The 17178-nt window shown below is 37.7% G+C and overlaps 2 protein-coding genes across 3 annotated transcripts; one reads left to right on the top strand and one right to left on the bottom strand.

Moving 5' to 3' along the window:
* Positions 1-492: 492 nt before the first annotated feature.
* Positions 493-6726, bottom strand: LOC140772935 (DNA (cytosine-5)-methyltransferase CMT3-like). The gene is made up of 21 exons (XM_073115198.1): positions 6174-6726; positions 6034-6065; positions 5843-5936; positions 4917-5024; positions 4718-4837; positions 4521-4617; positions 4203-4411; positions 4043-4108; positions 3658-3903; positions 3398-3456; positions 3246-3312; positions 2808-3137; positions 2663-2731; positions 2511-2597; positions 2316-2403; positions 1888-2009; positions 1694-1798; positions 1548-1591; positions 1235-1304; positions 1051-1154; positions 493-925 (listed from the first exon to the last, which is right to left on the bottom strand). The coding sequence occupies exons 1-21, from the start codon at positions 6621-6623 to the stop codon at positions 739-741; spliced, it is 2754 nt and encodes a 917-aa protein (XP_072971299.1). The 5' UTR covers positions 6624-6726; the 3' UTR covers positions 493-738.
* A 1974-nt stretch (positions 6727-8700) lies between these two features.
* LOC140773050 (casein kinase 1-like protein HD16) lies at positions 8701-16658 on the top strand. Of its 2 annotated transcripts, none has more exons than XM_073115388.1 (17): positions 8701-8858; positions 8939-9537; positions 10591-10719; positions 10824-10897; positions 10985-11054; positions 11219-11274; positions 12069-12140; positions 12230-12324; positions 12465-12531; positions 12622-12751; positions 12851-13069; positions 13176-13306; positions 14177-14351; positions 14436-14526; positions 15339-15496; positions 16005-16193; positions 16409-16658. In XM_073115388.1, exons 2-17 carry the CDS (start codon positions 9085-9087, stop codon positions 16466-16468), a joined length of 2169 nt encoding a protein of 722 aa, XP_072971489.1. In that variant the 5' UTR covers positions 8701-8858; positions 8939-9084; the 3' UTR covers positions 16469-16658. The 2 variants fall into 2 exon arrangements, with proteins under 2 accessions (XP_072971489.1, XP_072971488.1); XM_073115387.1 differs by having other exon boundaries at positions 8722-8904; positions 8989-9537.
* Positions 16659-17178: the final 520 nt, after the last annotated feature.

Raw genomic sequence — 17178 nt, 5'->3', positions numbered from 1 at the left:
AGTCGGTCTCTCTGAATCGATATTCAAGCCTAACTTAAAACCCGTCACACTAACCAATCATTTTAAGAGATCCAGGGTGCAGAGGAAAATATATGTTTCAGTAAGAAATAAAGTGTAATAATACTATCGCACCTATGACTTCATCATTTAATATACATATTTCTAAAGAATGGGTAGTTAATTTCTACCTCAATGTTTCATTTCTGATAACATTTATGGCGGAAAATTATAAGAAATTCCTGTATCAACCCCTTTGTTTTCTTTTGCTTATTTATAATTCATTACATCCTTTTGGCCTATCAAATCAGCCCCTTAGTTTTTCCTTACAAGTTAAATTAAAATTAATTATCATCACTATATAAAAATGTTAAATATGCCCAAGAGAGTCTACAGAAAAAACCTAAAAATAAGGGTTAAATTAGATATTTAAAAAGAGAAAAACGGGGAACTGAAAATAACAGAAAAAAGAAGGGGGCGATGAACAAACCCTTTTGTTTCATTAACGTCCATATCTAAGTATAATAATAAAGCTTATGAATACAACAGCAATCCATAAAACTATATGGTTTTGTTGATAAATGGCACGCAATAAGAGATGTTGATTGAACACTCTTATCAACCATCAACGTAATACATTGGATACCCCACCCTAAAAAATATTTGACATAATACAATAGGTTTAATTATGCCACACAAATTAGAGATACAACGCAATCAGTAAGAATTATTACTCTACAATCACTCGACAACTTCGCCTACTCCTTTAGTGCTTGCAGTTGTAGAAGTTGCTTGCCCCAAACAAGTAAAGCTTTTAGGAAGAGTGAACACGGCCTGGCCATCAGTGTTTCCCTGGAAGGCCAGCCCAAGCGCATATCCTAGTGCACGAGCAACAGGTACTGCAACGGCATTGCCAACTTGTATATACCTGATTCAGATTCAAGGAAAAACTAAAGATAGGACGGAACAAGCTGACAGGGAATCACAAGTTTAATCTCTTATACTCAAACATAAGATAAAATAAAGTAGCCTTTTACGAGGGTAAAGCATTACCGCTGTTTCAGCGGGCCACAGAGTTTATAATAATCAGGGAAACCCTGCAGTCTTGCGTTCTCCCGGATTGTTAGCACTCTATCTTGTTCTGGATGCAAGATGATCTGTTGATGGATATAATTTCTTAGTATCATTAATAAATCAAAACTGCACAAGATACGTACATATTTTCATCTAAGCTTACCTGATTATGAGGCTCAGCCCTTGTCACAACTGTGGGCACAGTTTCATCCCACCACAGACGCCCAAATGGCCTGCAAAAGATCATCAAAAGATGTCTGATGTAAGATTACCAACCAGGTCTGGTGCACGAGGCTTCCAGCAATAGAGGATCAGAAAAGGATAAGAGGCGCACGACCCTACACGTATCAGTACAAAGGTTGTATGGCAAAAGTCCATAACTAGTTTCTGCAAGTAGGTAATTCTTATCACACAAAATGACACCGTCTCATGCAAATGTTAAAACTGAGACGGCGAGAGAGAGAGCAATATCTTACTTCATGGACTTTCCCCTTATGTACGACATGGCATAGTCCGGTACCTGCAGTAATGAAGTATTAAGCGAGAAACAGAGAGAAAAATAAATAATCAGAACTTGAACGTTACGTTCATGCGATTGAATAGCCATGGAAGAATTTGTTACCAAAGGCTTCCCTGAGGGAAGTAGCACCCTTTCTACCGACGGATCCCACTCAACAACATTATCTACGCCAACCTTTACACCAGGCAAATCACGAAAGTTGGCTCCCTGTGATGCAAATGAAAGAAAAGAGGAAAGGATGACACCACATACTCTGCATATCTTCTTGGAAAACAAGTGTCTCAATAATCGCAAACCTTTCTTTTGGGAATTTGGCAGACTCGAAGGTAATCATCCTTGTTGAGTCTTAGAGGCTGGTGATCCAACAATTTACTTTTACCAATAGGTCTTTCGATCCCAAAGGAGAAGTCCATTAGATCTGCATAACAAGAACCATAAAGAAAAGGTAATATAAAGAGATACGGCAGTGATTTTAAAGTATGGCATGATAACATAGAAAAGCAGCATTCCTATTCCCATATACAAAGTAGATCATCAGAATTCTCTGGAACGATATATTTAAAGGTTGGCATGATAACAGAGTGGAGATAAAGAAACAAATTGTAGAAGGTAAGGAAGATATTTTTCATTACCCTGTGGTCCTAGCCATGGAATCTTACACAGCCATCTAAATAGTAATAGACTATGTTAAATTTAAATGGAGATAGAGTTTTATGTTTAATACCACATCGACTGAGCCGAATAAAGCGCTGAAATTCTGTTCGTGGAGGACCACCATATGGCATCTCATCCTGCTCTTCATAATTACCAACCTAGGAATGCACAGAAAAAAAATAAAAATAAAAGAATTGACAAAGAACAACAAAAGAAAAGGAAACATTTGGTCGCTACTAAATGATGAAAAGAACAAGGAGTCTACCTGTGGCAAATCTGATATTGCATCAGCAAGTAATAGTGCTTTCTTTAGGTCCCTATCTTGTGTTTCATCGTACGCAACAATGTTTTGCTGCAAGAAAGTAACGAGCATTAGATCTAGGCAAATAAAAGGGCAAACGTTTACTTTTAACATACCTCGAACTCATTAGGAGCACCACCTCGGACAACGACATCATGTGTAGGCAGTGGATATTGTGGAAGAATCTTCACATTAAATCATATAACTTAGAACCAAGTAAAATAGTTACACTAGTAACATTGAAGCTGCAAAGATGCAAACCTCTGATGGAAGGGCGCCCCAAAGGAAAACACGCATCCGAAATTGTGGAAGACCATAGCATCCCGCAGCCATCAAGCCCAACCTAGCTTGATAGTTCATCGAGACAAGCCGACTCAATGCGTATCTTCCAAGGAACCCACGTGCAAACTTAAGTATATCTACCACATTCTCCATAAGAACGTATTTTGGCTTGAGAAAATCCACAATATCCATAAACACAACCATTTGTTTATTTTTATCATCCTCAAGTGGAGCCGAAAATTTCCTAAATCTATTATACCCACTTATGCCTTGGCAGGGCGGTCCACCACATACTACATCAACATTGCCCTTAACAAGCAAATCAGGAAAAAAAACAACATTTAGTAAAGAAAACAATAGTATCATCCATTCAGAAAAATTAAAGCAGAAATATGGGAAAAGGGACAACAAACTTACAGGCAAAGGTAAAATATTCTTTCGATATCCATTGCACACAAATTCTTTAATTTTTTCTTGGCATTTGCTGATAGAATGGGTTCACAAAAGAGGGAAAAAAAAAGTTATAGAAGTTGGAGGACAGGTAAAGGATTGTATTAGAAAAAAGTTACCTTAATCCTTCAGGAGGCTCCCATGTGTCTTCACTTGGCCCATAGCCTTTCCAACGCACCTATAGTAACAAATACTCACGTCTTAAAAAGAAACAGACAAACAAATTCTCACATATAAATTTAAAGACATCTCATCCGAGCCACATTAAACCTAATCAAAATGAGACAACTCATCATAATTTTTTTTTTAAATGTGCTAGAAAAGGTATTCTCAATACTAGGAAAATATAGATGACTCAAAAAAACATCACTAAAATTACCTTAAATTTCAAACCAACTTTACCGATGTTATGTGGGTCACCATAGCAGATACCAACAAGCTTTCCAACTTCAAATTCACCACTAGGGACTCCAGAAGAATCATCGACATCATCATCATCATCTGAAGAGGCTGATTCAGACTCATGGGAAGCTGAGATGTTATTTCTCCGTACATTATACTTTCTACATAAGTTGTCCCATTCTTTAAGAAGAGCAAGAAAATCTTCAGCCTTTTCATTCCTCACCTTAAACAGAAATAATACAGTCAGGCTTAAGTGAAAAGTTCAACTTGCTTTCTGGAAAAAGGGAGATATATTTCTCAAGGGTAACAATGAAACAAAGGACCTAAAGCGTCATTCATTGAATTGTAAGAAATTTCTATACCTCAGTTCGTGGATGATTTAATTTAAGACTTTCACAGGCAAAATTATTCAAATCAACTGCCCAGCGCTGCAAGAAATGAAGATCTGATAAGATTGGCACACTGAAATAAAGTGATTGTATCCAAATTGGCACTAGTATCAGTAATTAACAGTAAACGCACTGTTTCAAGATTTAAGCCAGACAGAGCAGCACCCAAGCATAAACCTGTAGACATGGCACCACAACCTGAATAAAGGTCAAGAAGTGATGCTACATTTTTTTGCCCTGAGGATGACGTCTCAGAGTCATCTAGCAATTTGTCTTTACATGTTGCAGGTGCACCCTCAGATGAAATTGTTGATGAAGTTTCACTACTTGCTCTCTTTATTTCTGTATGGTAAGAATATAATCTTCTCAGGAATGAAATTACTGTTCAATAAGTGATGGGGGATAGGAAGACATTGCTACATCTTGGAATTAAAGAGGTAGTAAAAGTTACCTGGCGGTAAATTCGCAAATGTTGAATATGCCAATGAGAAAGACATATCATAGTAGAGATCACATGTAGGAATATCCTCTCTTGCAGCCAAATTAATCTAAGAAACAATTAATATGGAGTACTTAATTCACTTCAAAGTTCAAGTGCAAAGACAAAAGCATAACATAGTGGATGGTCAATGGGAATTTAATAGTTACATTTGGAGCAACGCGGACAATTCTGAGCTTAGAGACTATGCAGTCAAGGACATTATCATTTTTCTCTTCCGACAAGAAAACTCTTTTTGGATCATGATGTACAGCATGACTTTTGATAACCTGTGACAAGTATAGCTTCAAAAAGCTTGCCCAAGCTTATTTCTGTCAAAGAATACAACCAAATACAATTATTCCCTACCGTGTCCTCTGCTCTGAAAAACCACTGAGCAGTGAAGTACAATTTGTTATCCACCCCTTTGAAGAATTCAACTATCCTCCCAATGTAATCAGGCTCCCCATCTCCGGCCTGAAAATAATAACCATCAGCATGAGTTCTAAAGTCAATGTAGATTTTCTATGCAGAACAATTGAGGATGCTGGTAAGTGGTAAAGGCTCAAGTTCTTTTGGTCCTCGAGATGAGATATGAAAGCAGATCTGAAGCTAGTTGTGTCACGTTTTAGATTAGATTTTAGAGAAGTATACCTTATTTGGTCTAACATAAATGCTTATTCATTTTCTGATCATATATATCAGGGCCACGCTCATATATGCCGGTTCTTTTTTTTCTCATTTTGAAGATTTGTATTTGAAACTTTCAAACAGTTATGATGAGAAATACATAAAAGTATAGCAAACCAGAATAATATCATATAGTTGAGTCAAGAATCTAATAAACCAGCTGATTGTGCACTAACATTCAATAGCCAAGACTGAGTCCAACCTATTTGTCCACGTACTCCTATATCTATCAGGCATGTAAGCAGAGTTGTCTCCCTGTGACTTACCTTAGACCAATGAAATTAGATGTAGCAAGCAAGCCAGATGTAGGAGCTGTGGATTATTTGGCCATATGAACCAGAATTCACAAATAGCAAATATAATTTGATTGCAATCATAGTTCTATGGCCTCTAATATGAACTACCTGGGGCCAACTTGCCGACAACAGTACATTTTCTAAAGTCTAAGCGAGCAAAGGATGGGAAAAAAGATTGGAAAAGTAAGGAGCTTCATCTAACAGCCATCAACTTCTTGATAGATAATTGTACAATAAATTGCCAACAAAAACTGAAAAATCCAACAGAAGCTTAACCGAATTAGCACAATAATAGGTAGCTGAACTCACCTTTACATATACATCATCTCCAACGTCGTAAATAACATCCTCAACTTTTGCTTTGAAATAATGGCAACTAGACTTCAATTCTTCTTCATCCCCACTGCAACAATGTGCAAAATTCAGATAATTAATTGGAAGACTAGTGGAGGGAACGAGCTGCATTAGCTAGAAAAGCATTAACTGTTCCAAAAGTTTACCTTTTATTGCTGGTCGAAGCTGACGCCCCTTTCTAACAGAAAAAAGAAACAAAGAAAAAGAAAAGGAAACAACATTGGAATATAATATCAGTGGCACTAAATTGTTACTTCAATTCATGATAAAATCTTTACAGCATTACCTTCCTCTGATATCTCTTAGGCCACCGCTGCTTCGCCTCCGCCTCCAGAATAGGGTCGCCGATGAAACAGGCATCTGAATCCTCGCTGCCATCGTTCCTCTTGGGTTTCTTGGGCTGCGCCACACGTTTTTTAGGGGCGTCTCTCTGCTCCTCCACCTCTCCCTCCTCTCCCTCCTCCATCTCTCCATACTCCGGCTCCTCCGTACACTCATCGTCGCCGTCCCCAGGTACTGCCTTCTTCCCCTTCGCCTTCGGAACCGGCGTCTTCTTCTGCTTCTTCCTGGCGATAACTTTTTGCTCATTAAGATCTATCACTTCGACCTCCTCCGTTGCAGGATTGGACCGGCGCGTCTTCCTGGTCGTGGACGGCGCGGCCATCACCGCCTCCACCTGCTTCCGGCGGCGAGCGCGCTTCTCTGCCGAGGCAGTCGTCATCTTCGGCGATGTCATTCGGATTCCCCGGCGCGATCGATGGAGGGGAGATGGGGGGGAGATGGAGGAGTTTAGGGTTTTGGGAGAAGACGAGTTGGAGACGCTTGGGAATTTTGGGGAACTTTTGAAAGGGCGAGAGAGCGGGAAGTGGAATTGTCCGAGAAAATTAAATGGATTGAATTCCAATAACTTTGAGACTTTGGTGTCCGTTGGTACGAAGAGAACGTGGTTAAGAACGTTGTCGATGATTGGGCGGGATCTTTAAATTTTTGATACGGTGCAAGCCTGAGTTCCGACACCTTCCGTTTCATACTCGGTTTACACCTAGATCGTAGCATTACACACTTATGCCTAGTTTATGATACAAAAGGTGGAAAAGATATATATAGAATCGACAATATATATATATAATATTATAATCTATGTATGTAATGCTCTATGCAATGCTATGACATAATAGTATGTAATGATAAGAGATGAGAATAGAATTTCACAAATCACACTCTCTCTTTCTCTCTTCCCACAAGAATGAAGATGAGGAAGAGAAAATGAAAAATTTTACATAGTGGTCGCAATGGCTGCACTTGAAGGATGTCGCTATGAAAGACAAAGTCAAATGGTAGAGGAATAAAGAAAATGAAGATATAAAAATCAGAGAAATTTACATATAATACTCTGTATTTTAATAAAATTATAATTTACACCTTATAATTTTTACTATTTATAAATCGTACGATATGATTTAGTGAATATGTATAGAAAATACTTTGTCATTATATCGGTTAGTTAAACTAAACCAAAGTTTTGAATTAAGTTAACTATACTAAAAAATTATAAAGAATATCATCAACCAAATAATAGTAAGGCATTTTTGTCATTCTAAAAATAATAGCATTTTAATCATTTTATAAATAATATATATTTACTTAACGGAATATTTTTATGGTATTAATTCAAATCTAACATAGTATATTCTATACACATATTCACTAAATTATATGGTTCAATTTATAAATAGTAAAAAAAAATATTATAAACTATAATTATATTATAAAAATTTCATAAAAAATATTATTACTATTAGGTTACATCCAATTAAAAGTATTTTTATTGTTAGCTATAAAACACTACAAATTCTCATTTCTCAAAGACAAATTCAATATCCTCTGATCTTTTAATATTAAAATTATATCACATCAAATATAATTACTATCTTTTATACTAATATTTATTTAAATAATAGAATAGTTTATACTAATATTAGCTATTTTCTTATAGTATTAAAAGATTATAATACTTATTCTATAGTTGTAAGTGAAAGGGACTTTTAACTCTTGGAATACCTCTTACTACCCCCGCTCATAAAATATCTCATGATTAATGTGTTTATTGTAATCAAGTCCTCTATTTTCACTATCTTAATTAGAGAAAAGCAGTACTAAGGGTCTTCTTACTGGCCGACTTGACTATAAGACTATCTAGTTTGCCGCCGGGGTCCAAGCCCAACAAGAATGTCCAAGATGTAATTAAGGTTGTCTACTTTTTGACGATTAAAAAAATTACTTATTTAATTTAGGGTAAATATATTTGACTGTTTGGAATTTATGTCTAAATTTATTTTATATTTATATACTTAAAAAATTCTTAAATCAAGTCGATGTACTTATAATTAAAATAAAACCATTAATTTTAACTGAATAATATAAAAATAATTAAAATATTTAATTATATTGGTTAGACAATTAACTGTCTTAGTTTAATTATAAGTAAAAGGACTGATTTAAAAAATATTAATTAAACATAACAACGTAACGGTGAAATATATTTAATTATTTTTAATTTATTTTCTACATCCAACTATGAGGAGAAAAGGATGCTTAATTAGTTTGGACCAGAGAAGAGTCAGGCCCAAAAACTTTAATCTAGGCTCGGGTTCGGTCTTAGTCCGATTCGGCATAATTCATAAGAGTGACCCTATCCGGGTCCGAGGCCCATGAACACTGCCATGAAAAGCTGTCGGAAAATACCATCCGGGTGCGAGTCTTTTTGGTAGCTGGTGATATGGATACCCGTTCGGATCTCGCGGATATTTGCCTCCGAAGGGTTTTCTCCTCACTCAGCTTCCAACCATTTCCTTTTCCTTCGTCGTTCTTTCCTCTTTTCTTTTCCCCGAAGCCGCTTCCAGGCGAAACCCCACACTCATCGGCGATCGATCGATCGATCTCGCAGGAAGACGCTCGAGGAGGAATTGAAGTAATCCTCTTCGATCGAAAGCCTATCTTTCTCACCTTTTCATCTGGTTTGTTTTCGATCTCTTATTCGATTTATTTCAGAAACCTAAAGATCTGGTGGAAGATTTGATCGTCTTTGGAGCTGAATCCAGGGTTTGACGGCTGGAATGGCGGATAATCGGGGGCGATAGTGACGAGATAATGGTCGGATTCCGCGCGGGGCGTCGCGATTGCATGGGTGAAGAAGAATGCGCGAGCTGCGGAGCGGGGCGCGTCGAGGAGTCCGTGCTCCAGCGCCGTCGGCGAAGTTAGATCCTCCAGCAAGGAAGCCGAGGGGCCGGGCGGCGAAGAAGCCGGGGCCGGCAGTGGTAGAGAACCGGCGTGTGAGGACAAGAGCAGAGGCGAGGCAAGAAGCAGTCGCAGCAAAGGGGAGGCCAAGGGCGAGGTCTGGGAAGAGGAGGTTGGGTTTAAGGGAGGAGGCGGAGGGGGAGGAGGAGGAGGAGGAGGAGGAGGAAAAGGATAATTTGAAGGAGGTGGTGGTTGTGGAAGACGAGGAGAAGAGCGGAGGGGTTCAAAGGAAACAAACAGAAGAAGGCGGCACTCGGGGGAAGGGAGTGATGGGGGACAACAGCGGTGGATTGAGCGCTAATAGAGTCGCTGGGCAGGAAGAGGAAGGGAACACTGCCCCTTTCCCAGAAAAGGTATATTTCCTCATTATTGTAGTTTGCTATTGTATTTTCTTGCAACATTTGTCCTTGTTGCGGTTGTTATTCTTTCTAATTTGGTAGTTCTCTTGTAGCTTTATGAGTTATGTTGGTTTCAAAATTTTATATGTTGCAGCTTTAATAGACAAGTTTGTAGGGATTCTATTAGATTTCAGTATAAGAACATAATTTCTTGACTATCTTCGTGCACCATCACCTTATAGCGAAGTTACCCTAGTGCAGATTCACATCTGGGTATGTCAAGCACGGAGTAATCTTTTTGTGCTAGTGATACTCTACTATTCTTGTCCAGATCATCATAAGATGATATGTTTTTATCTAATCATGAAGCTATCTTCTTTTGGGTGTTTATCATGCTAACTCTGCAGGTGGCTAAATCATCTTGATGTATATTCGTTGGTACCACCTCTGGTATCTTCGCCCTGTTCTTGTCTTCAGCATTGCTGTTATGGTATATTAAATCACACGTCTTGCACTCCTTGGTCCTTATTAGTTTATCTTGGTTTCATTTGTTCATCTCACTTGATGTTCTTATTCTTCTTTGTCACACATATGTATCGCACTACTATGTGCCTATCCACATTTAACTTATGCCAGTGTTGTCAGTGTACCTACGGTTTTCCTCAGACCAGGGTCTACTCTGCTCTCCATGCTGATCTTGCCTTCACCTCTATGGATAGCTTTATTCTTATGCTCAGCTCTTATTCTCTATCATTCTACTGTATATATTGTGCATATATTATACAGGTAATTTAACGGTCCCAATCCTGATCTTCATGGATTACGGAGTTCATGGCAGCGCTGTAATCGGGCATAATACACAGTTTTTCTTTGATACTGGTGGCATGCTTTCTTACTATGTCATCTGTTAGAAGCTGCCATGTGTTTCTACTTTCTAGCTTTTTCTTCCCTACTCATCCCTCTTTTGTTTTGGATAATTTTCCTTCTTTTGTTCTGTACTTTTACTTATCTGAAAAACTAAAATAAAAAATAATAGTATGGTTGATTCTCATTCATTTTATATCTCAGGTCCAGGTAGGCGGGTCTCCTTGGTATAAGGTTGACAGAAAATTGGGTAAAGGTGGGTTTGGACAGGTTTTTGTTGGTCGCCGTGCCTCTGGGGGCAATGAACGTACAGCAGGCCCTGGTGCAGTAGAGGTACCTTTTTGTTTACCTTCTTATTTTGCTTAGTTGATGGTCGATTGTTGGTTTGCATGTTGTTGCTTAAATTTTTGTTTCATACAAGTTGCTTTCATCAACAGGTTGCTATAAAATTTGAGCATAGGAGCAGCAAAGGCTGTAATTATGGTCCACCTTATGAATGGCAAGTCTACAGGTAAGACAGTAATGTGATGTGAAAATAGATCCTTGCACAGTCATTCTATATTCGTTAGTTCTAAGCTGCTGTCTTCCTTCCAAGCAGTGCTCTAGGTGGTAGTCATGGTGTCCCTAGGGTGCATTATAAAGGGCGGCAGGGAGATTATTATGTAATGGTATGTTCTTATCCTAGTACTATTATGCAATTCTTTTTCTTGCCGCATCATATGGAATGCTTGGTCAGTTGATTCTTTTGTGAAATGCAACATTTTTAGCCCAATCATTTTGCATCTTACTCTCTGAGCTTCTTTTTTCCTTAAATTTTCTCCTTAATCTGCAGATTATGGATATGCTGGGTCCTAGTTTGTGGGATGCATGGAATTCATCAGGGCAAGCGTGAGTATCTAGCTCATGATTATCATGACGTTCCACTATCTTTCTGGTGATGAATATGTTCAAAACCTAAAAGCTGGCATCTCAAATTGCTATTTGGGCCATATTATCAACTTTACATTGAATAATCTTAATTTCAATTTTTTGGCTATCTTTGACATCTCATCCAATTGTCCTTGAGTATGTTGCTATTTGATGGTTAAATATTATTTGATGTATCTGGTGTTTGAAGATTAACTTAACGCTGTTCTGTTTTCTGGTTATGATGCATGGTAGCATAATATATTGGTTTGTTTTCTTATGTACATTCACTCTATGAGAATATGCTATTTTATGCTTATTTTGCTTGCAAGCTGAGATGAAGAAGTAGGTATGTCTATTTTGAAACATGTTGTATGTATGAGCTACATTTTCACTCTTCATATATGTGCGTGGCTTTTCTTGGCAGTCTGTGCTCTGGTGTTAATGCAAATATTTATGGTGAAACATGTGGCCTTAGTTTGATTTAGTTAATTTTGCTAGGTTCATAATCAGAAGTAGGTATGTCTATTTTGAAATATGCTGTATGTATGAGCTACATTTTCACTCTTCATAAATGTGCCTGACTTTTCTTGGCAGTCTGTACTCTGGTGTTAATGCAAATATTTATGGTGAAACATGTGGCCTTAGTTTGATTTAGTTAATTTCGCTAGGTTCATAATCATAAGCACATAGTGTTTTCAGATGCTATGGTTTTCTGCTTATAACTAATTACCTCTTTTGACATTCACAGATAGTTGTTTCTGTATTCTTTTCAGGATGTCTTCAGAAATGGTAGCTTGCATTGCTGTTGAATCGATATCAATTCTTGAGAAGATGCATTCAAAAGGGTAAGCAGTTTCTTAATATGGAAATATTGTGAGCTTCACATAAAATGAAGATGGGATCTTTGGTGTTAACTTGAAAATATTTATGTTAGATATGTCCATGGAGACGTCAAGCCTGAAAACTTTCTGCTCGGTCAGCCGTCAACGGCCCAAGAAAAGAAGTTGTATCTTGTTGACCTTGGATTAGGTAAGGAAAATTTCATTTATCAGCAGCTATCTTTTGTTGGTGATATTCGTTTTTCTCTATCATTTACTTAATCACTTAACTGTTTTTTTTGCTTTCATTGTACATGTTTCCCTAACTGCTATTGTATTGATGGCATTTAGCGACAAGATGGAGAGACACATCAAGTGGTCAACATGTTGAATATGATCAGCGCCCAGATGTTTTCAGGTAAGTCAGTGCTTTGTTATTTGATAATTTCAATCAGAAATTACATATTAGGCCTGGATTATGTCACTAACCGATCGTTATATCTTGTAGAGGCACTGTCCGATATGCCAGCGTTCACGCACATTTAGGAAGAACTGCAAGTAGGAGAGATGATTTGGAGTCTCTTGCATACACTCTCATTTTTCTTCACCGAGGCAGGTTACCATGGCAAGGATACCAGGTTGTTGAAAACTTAAAATATCAGCAAATTGATATTTTTCAACGAGTTTGTGTTATAGTTCTCATTTTCTTCCAATTTGCTTTTTTATGTGAGTCACAGGGCGACAACAAGTCTTTTCTGGTCTGCAAGAAGAAAATGTCAACTTCTCCTGAGATGCTCTGTTGTTTCTGTCCTCCACCTTTTAAGCAATTCCTTGAGATTGTAGTCAACATGAAGTTTGACGAGGAACCTAACTATGCCAAATTAATATCACTATTTGATAGTTTGATTGGACCGAATCCAGCAATTAGGCCAATCAATACTGATGGAGCTCAAAAGGTGATGCGTTGCTCTACATGGGTACACTATGAGTTTTATTTAATTAGAAGCTGAAAACACATAGCACTTAGTCTTCTACAGAAATTAAGGTCAAATTATCTTTCAGGTTGGTCAGAAGCGTGGTAGATTGACTACTGATGAAGAAGATGAAGCTCAGGCCAGAAAGAAGGTTCGCTTGGGAGTTCCTGCCACCCAGTGGATATCAGTATATAACGCCAAGCTTCCTATGAAACAAAGGTATATTATTGCTTCTTAAGCTCTTTTGTTGCTTTTAGACATCTATTATTTTAGGTTTGTAATTTTTCATCATTGCTTCTTGTCACCCATAACTGGCTTGTATGCGTGTGACTGGTAAGATGTCCATTAGGCTTATATCTGATTAGATGTTTAAGTGTCTGGTTACACAAAACAGACAATGTTGGCCAAAACATATGATTTGGTCTTATATTATTTGCTATTAATTTTGAGGGTGTCACCTTGTGTCACAGCAAGACTTGCCTTGCACCAGTTTGGTTATTTGTTCCAGCCATATAACCAGTAAAGGTACAACTGCATTATTCTTGCCCTCCTGTATTGACAGACATTGTTGGTGGAAGCCTGGTGTATTGGGACACCATTTGGTCCTCAATTTATTAACCAAATCCTCCATTTGTGAGGAATTCATTTTGGGGACTTTCGTATCTGATGTGTCTTTCGCTACTGTAGACTAGACCTTGGCTCCAACAAAAACCGTTCACTGGGCTGTTTTTCAAGATTTCCTTAAGTAGTTAATGGTTATCAACAGTCTCAAAGCACTACAATGATACATCTTTGTGCGTCTGCTTCTAGTTGATGTAGATTTGCCTGTCCATGTCTAGAATTGTTTGGACTTTATGAAATGACTTTTGAATTCACTGAAACATTAATTATTTTGGTGAGATTGCTTGGAAACTGGAAAATAAACTATTTTAAAATGGTTGAAGTTGATACTTTTTAATTTATTATTTTTCTGAAATTTAGCATATTCTGTTCTCTGCCTATATTTCTGTTTGAAAATAAATTTGAATTCTTTTTAATTTCCATCGCACCACATTGTACACTCTGATCTGCTTTGCTTTGTGTAACTAGGTACCACTACAATGTGGCTGATGGACGCTTAGCACAACATGTGGAGAAAGGAATTGAGGATGGTCTATTGATAAGTTGTGTTGCATCATGCTCTAATCTTTGGGCGCTCATTATGGATGCTGGAACTAGCTTCACTTCTCAAGTTTATGAATTGTCTCCATATTTTCTTCACAAGGTACCAGTTTTCTCTGACCAGATTTATCTTTCACATGTTAGATACTTAGATCCATTTAACAATCTTTTGTAAATATTTCTACAGGAATGGATCATGGAACAGTGGGAGAAGAACTACTATATTAGCTCTATTGCTGGTGCTAACAATGGTAGCTCTCTTGTTGTGATGTCTAAAGGTTAGTTCCTTCTGTGGTAAAGTCACTTAATTTACAGACTATGGTTGGTCTGTTATCTCATCTTTGCTGCTCCAATCCCATTCCAAAACTTTTGCATTGGGTTATCTATACATTTCATTTTGATTTTGATATATTTGAATGCATGTATCTTCCTACAAGAATGCATGTTATTTTTCATCTAACAAATGCTTGGAAGAGTAATATATTACTACACATTCTTTCGCCTGTCTTGGGTATCTTTATGTTATATATATATAGGCATGTGTGCCCTCCATGTCAACATATACTATGCCATATGTGTACCTGGAAATACTATAAAGAATTATCACCTTTATGGTGCAATTCTCATCTTTTCCTGAGGCCAAACATCTGCCCCAAATTGGAGCTACGATCCTGTCACTACTGATGTATTGAGGGAGTACTTTTGTACTCGTCACGTGCACCTAAATTTTTAGTCACTTCTTGTTGAGGGGGATCGTACACATGATGGACATTGTTTGAAGTACTAGATTTAACATTTAATGCATTGTGGTATCATGTTGATCCCATTACACAAGCTTTTGCTTCCCTCATCATATCCGGAGTCCATGATCATAACTACCAGTAACTGTGTTTCCAGCATGTCTTCAGAGCATATTCTCATTTGGTTCATAAAATTTTGTGGTTTCTTCATTTCACAACAAATGGCATGTCTGATTAGTTGACCATTCTGATTTTGATATCTTCAAATTCTCATGTGACCTTTCAGTTTCTTCCTGTATCACTGAAATGTTGTAAATTGTCTGTAACTCTTGCTGCCTAATGCATTTCAGGCACACAGTATACACAGCAGTCTTATAAAGTCAGTGAATCTTTTCCTTATAAATGGATAAATAAGAAGTGGAAGGAAGGATTTCATGTTACGTCAATGGCAACTGCAGGAAGCCGATGGGGCATTGTCATGTCCAGGAATGCTGGGTTCAGTGATCAGGTTGGTTACCATTACTCTCCAAATATAACCTAATGCATATCTTGTGGTTACTGATCTTATTCTGAAGCATCAACCTAGCAGCTCGGTAATTAACATTTGCACTTTGCCTATATGAAAAGTTTATACCTACATGAAAATAAATGCCAAAAGCCAACCTTCTTTTTTCCTTCATGAAATCTTTAATTAGAGATATTGGTTATTGAAATACCTAGTCCAATTACTGTTATTTGTTTGGCAGCCTTCTTTGGTTGCTGTATTCCTAGCAGGAGGTTTCATATTGAAATGTCCTCCCTGCAGTTTGTCCCTACTAGTTAGTAGAAGTCTATAATCCCTGAGCGTGTCCACCAAAAGGAAAAGCAAGATTTTCTTTAGTTTAGCATATGGGGTCTTTTAGCTGTTATTTGGGTTCTTTAGCTCAGCATATTGATTCCTTGAGCATCGATGTCAATGTGTCTGAAGCATTTTGTGAAGCATCTACAAGTCATGCACTATAATATTCTTGTCTCAGGTTGTGGAATTAGACTTTCTTTATCCAAGTGAGGGTATTCATAAGCGCTGGGACAATGGTTTTCGCATCACATCAATGGCTGCGACATGGGATCAGGCTGCACTCATTCTAAGTGTACCAAAGCGCAAGCCTGGGGATGAGACCCAGGAGACACTTCGAACCTCAGCCTTCCCAAGTGCTCATGTTAAGGTAAAAGAATTATCTCACAACTCATCAACAACAATGTATTCAGATTTTTACACTTTTTAATTTTAGTTGGACAGAGAAAGTTTTTGATGTTTTATAGCCATCGTCCATTGCATGGCTATGATTAGAATATATTTAACCTTTCTACTAATCATCAAATCTTTTTTTGGAATATCTTTAATTTTCTTTCTTATACCTGATCTTTTGACGATTTGCAGGATAAATGGGCCAAGAATCTTTATCTTGCTGCTGTATGCTATGGTCGTACTGTATCCTGATATCTGTTCCGGCACCTTTAATTCAAATCCGAGAGCAGGGACCTCCTGCCACGGTTAATTTATCATGTACATGAATCAAGAGCGAAACCTGAGAAGCAGGAAGCATGCTACCTTATTTCGTTTAGTCGCCTTATTTGATGTTAAGTTTCACCTTTGCAGTTATATGCAGATTTCCAAAATTAATGTTGTATATTGTATATTTTGTTTACAATTGGAGTTGTCGATTTCGCATGCACCAATGTGCCATTTGCGAGATAGAGCTGACCTTGGATGCTCAAATTTGCGGTCCAGTTGTGAAAAAAGATTAAACCGGTGTGGTGGTGGGGGAAGGGGCGGGGGGACAGCATCATTACTGGATGCAGGGTACATCAATGACATGTCAATAGCCATCATAAAGGTGTTGGTACATTCACTGTCTTGCATCTTTACTTGGGTATCTTTGGATGACAAAGGACTGGTCACTGGTGACACTGATAATAGTTTCGTCTTTATCTTGTTATCTTTGGATGTGCACGTGCGTTTTTCTAGTGATCAGAACAATGGGTCGGCATCTCAAGGTGACGGTTATATAGTTAAGCATTGATCAATGCTTTACATGAAATGTCAATTGCATCATCTTTGTTAGAGAATGGCCGCCGCTATTGAGGGGTTTAGCATCGTAGTTGTCTCATTTGTTGTCTTTTGAGCAGAACCTTTTTACATTTCATTGC

Source organism: Typha angustifolia, chromosome 13 (assembly GCF_048772165.1).
Source record: "Typha angustifolia cultivar Huaian chromosome 13, ASM4877216v1, whole genome shotgun sequence".
NCBI classification, from domain to species: Eukaryota; Viridiplantae; Streptophyta; class Magnoliopsida; order Poales; family Typhaceae; genus Typha; species Typha angustifolia.
The sequence above is the reverse complement of the archived record's forward strand: the minus strand, read 5'-3'. Positions and strand labels throughout refer to the sequence as shown.

What these genes read in the sequence shown, in the direction of transcription:
- LOC140773050 (XM_073115388.1), top strand. Translation starts at nt 9,085, where the DNA reads ATGCGCGAGCTGCGGAGCGGGGCGCGTCGAGGAGTCCGTGCTCCAGCG. An exon ending in TGGAATTCATCAGGGCAAGC is followed by an intron (nt 11,275 to 12,068) that starts GTGAGTATCTAG and finishes TATTCTTTTCAG; the next exon opens with GATGTCTTCAGAAATGGTAG. An exon ending in CTCCATATTTTCTTCACAAG is followed by an intron (nt 14,352 to 14,435) that starts GTACCAGTTTTC and finishes ATATTTCTACAG; the next exon opens with GAATGGATCATGGAACAGTG.
- LOC140772935 (XM_073115198.1), bottom strand. Translation starts at nt 6,623, where the DNA reads ATGACATCGCCGAAGATGACGACTGCCTCGGCAGAGAAGCGCGCTCGC. An exon ending in TAAATCATCCACGAACTGAG is followed by an intron (nt 3,904 to 4,042) that starts GTATAGAAATTT and finishes TTTCTGTTTAAG; the next exon opens with GTGAGGAATGAAAAGGCTGA. An exon ending in TATTCGGCTCAGTCGATGTG is followed by an intron (nt 2,010 to 2,315) that starts GTATTAAACATA and finishes CTTGTTATGCAG; the next exon opens with ATCTAATGGACTTCTCCTTT.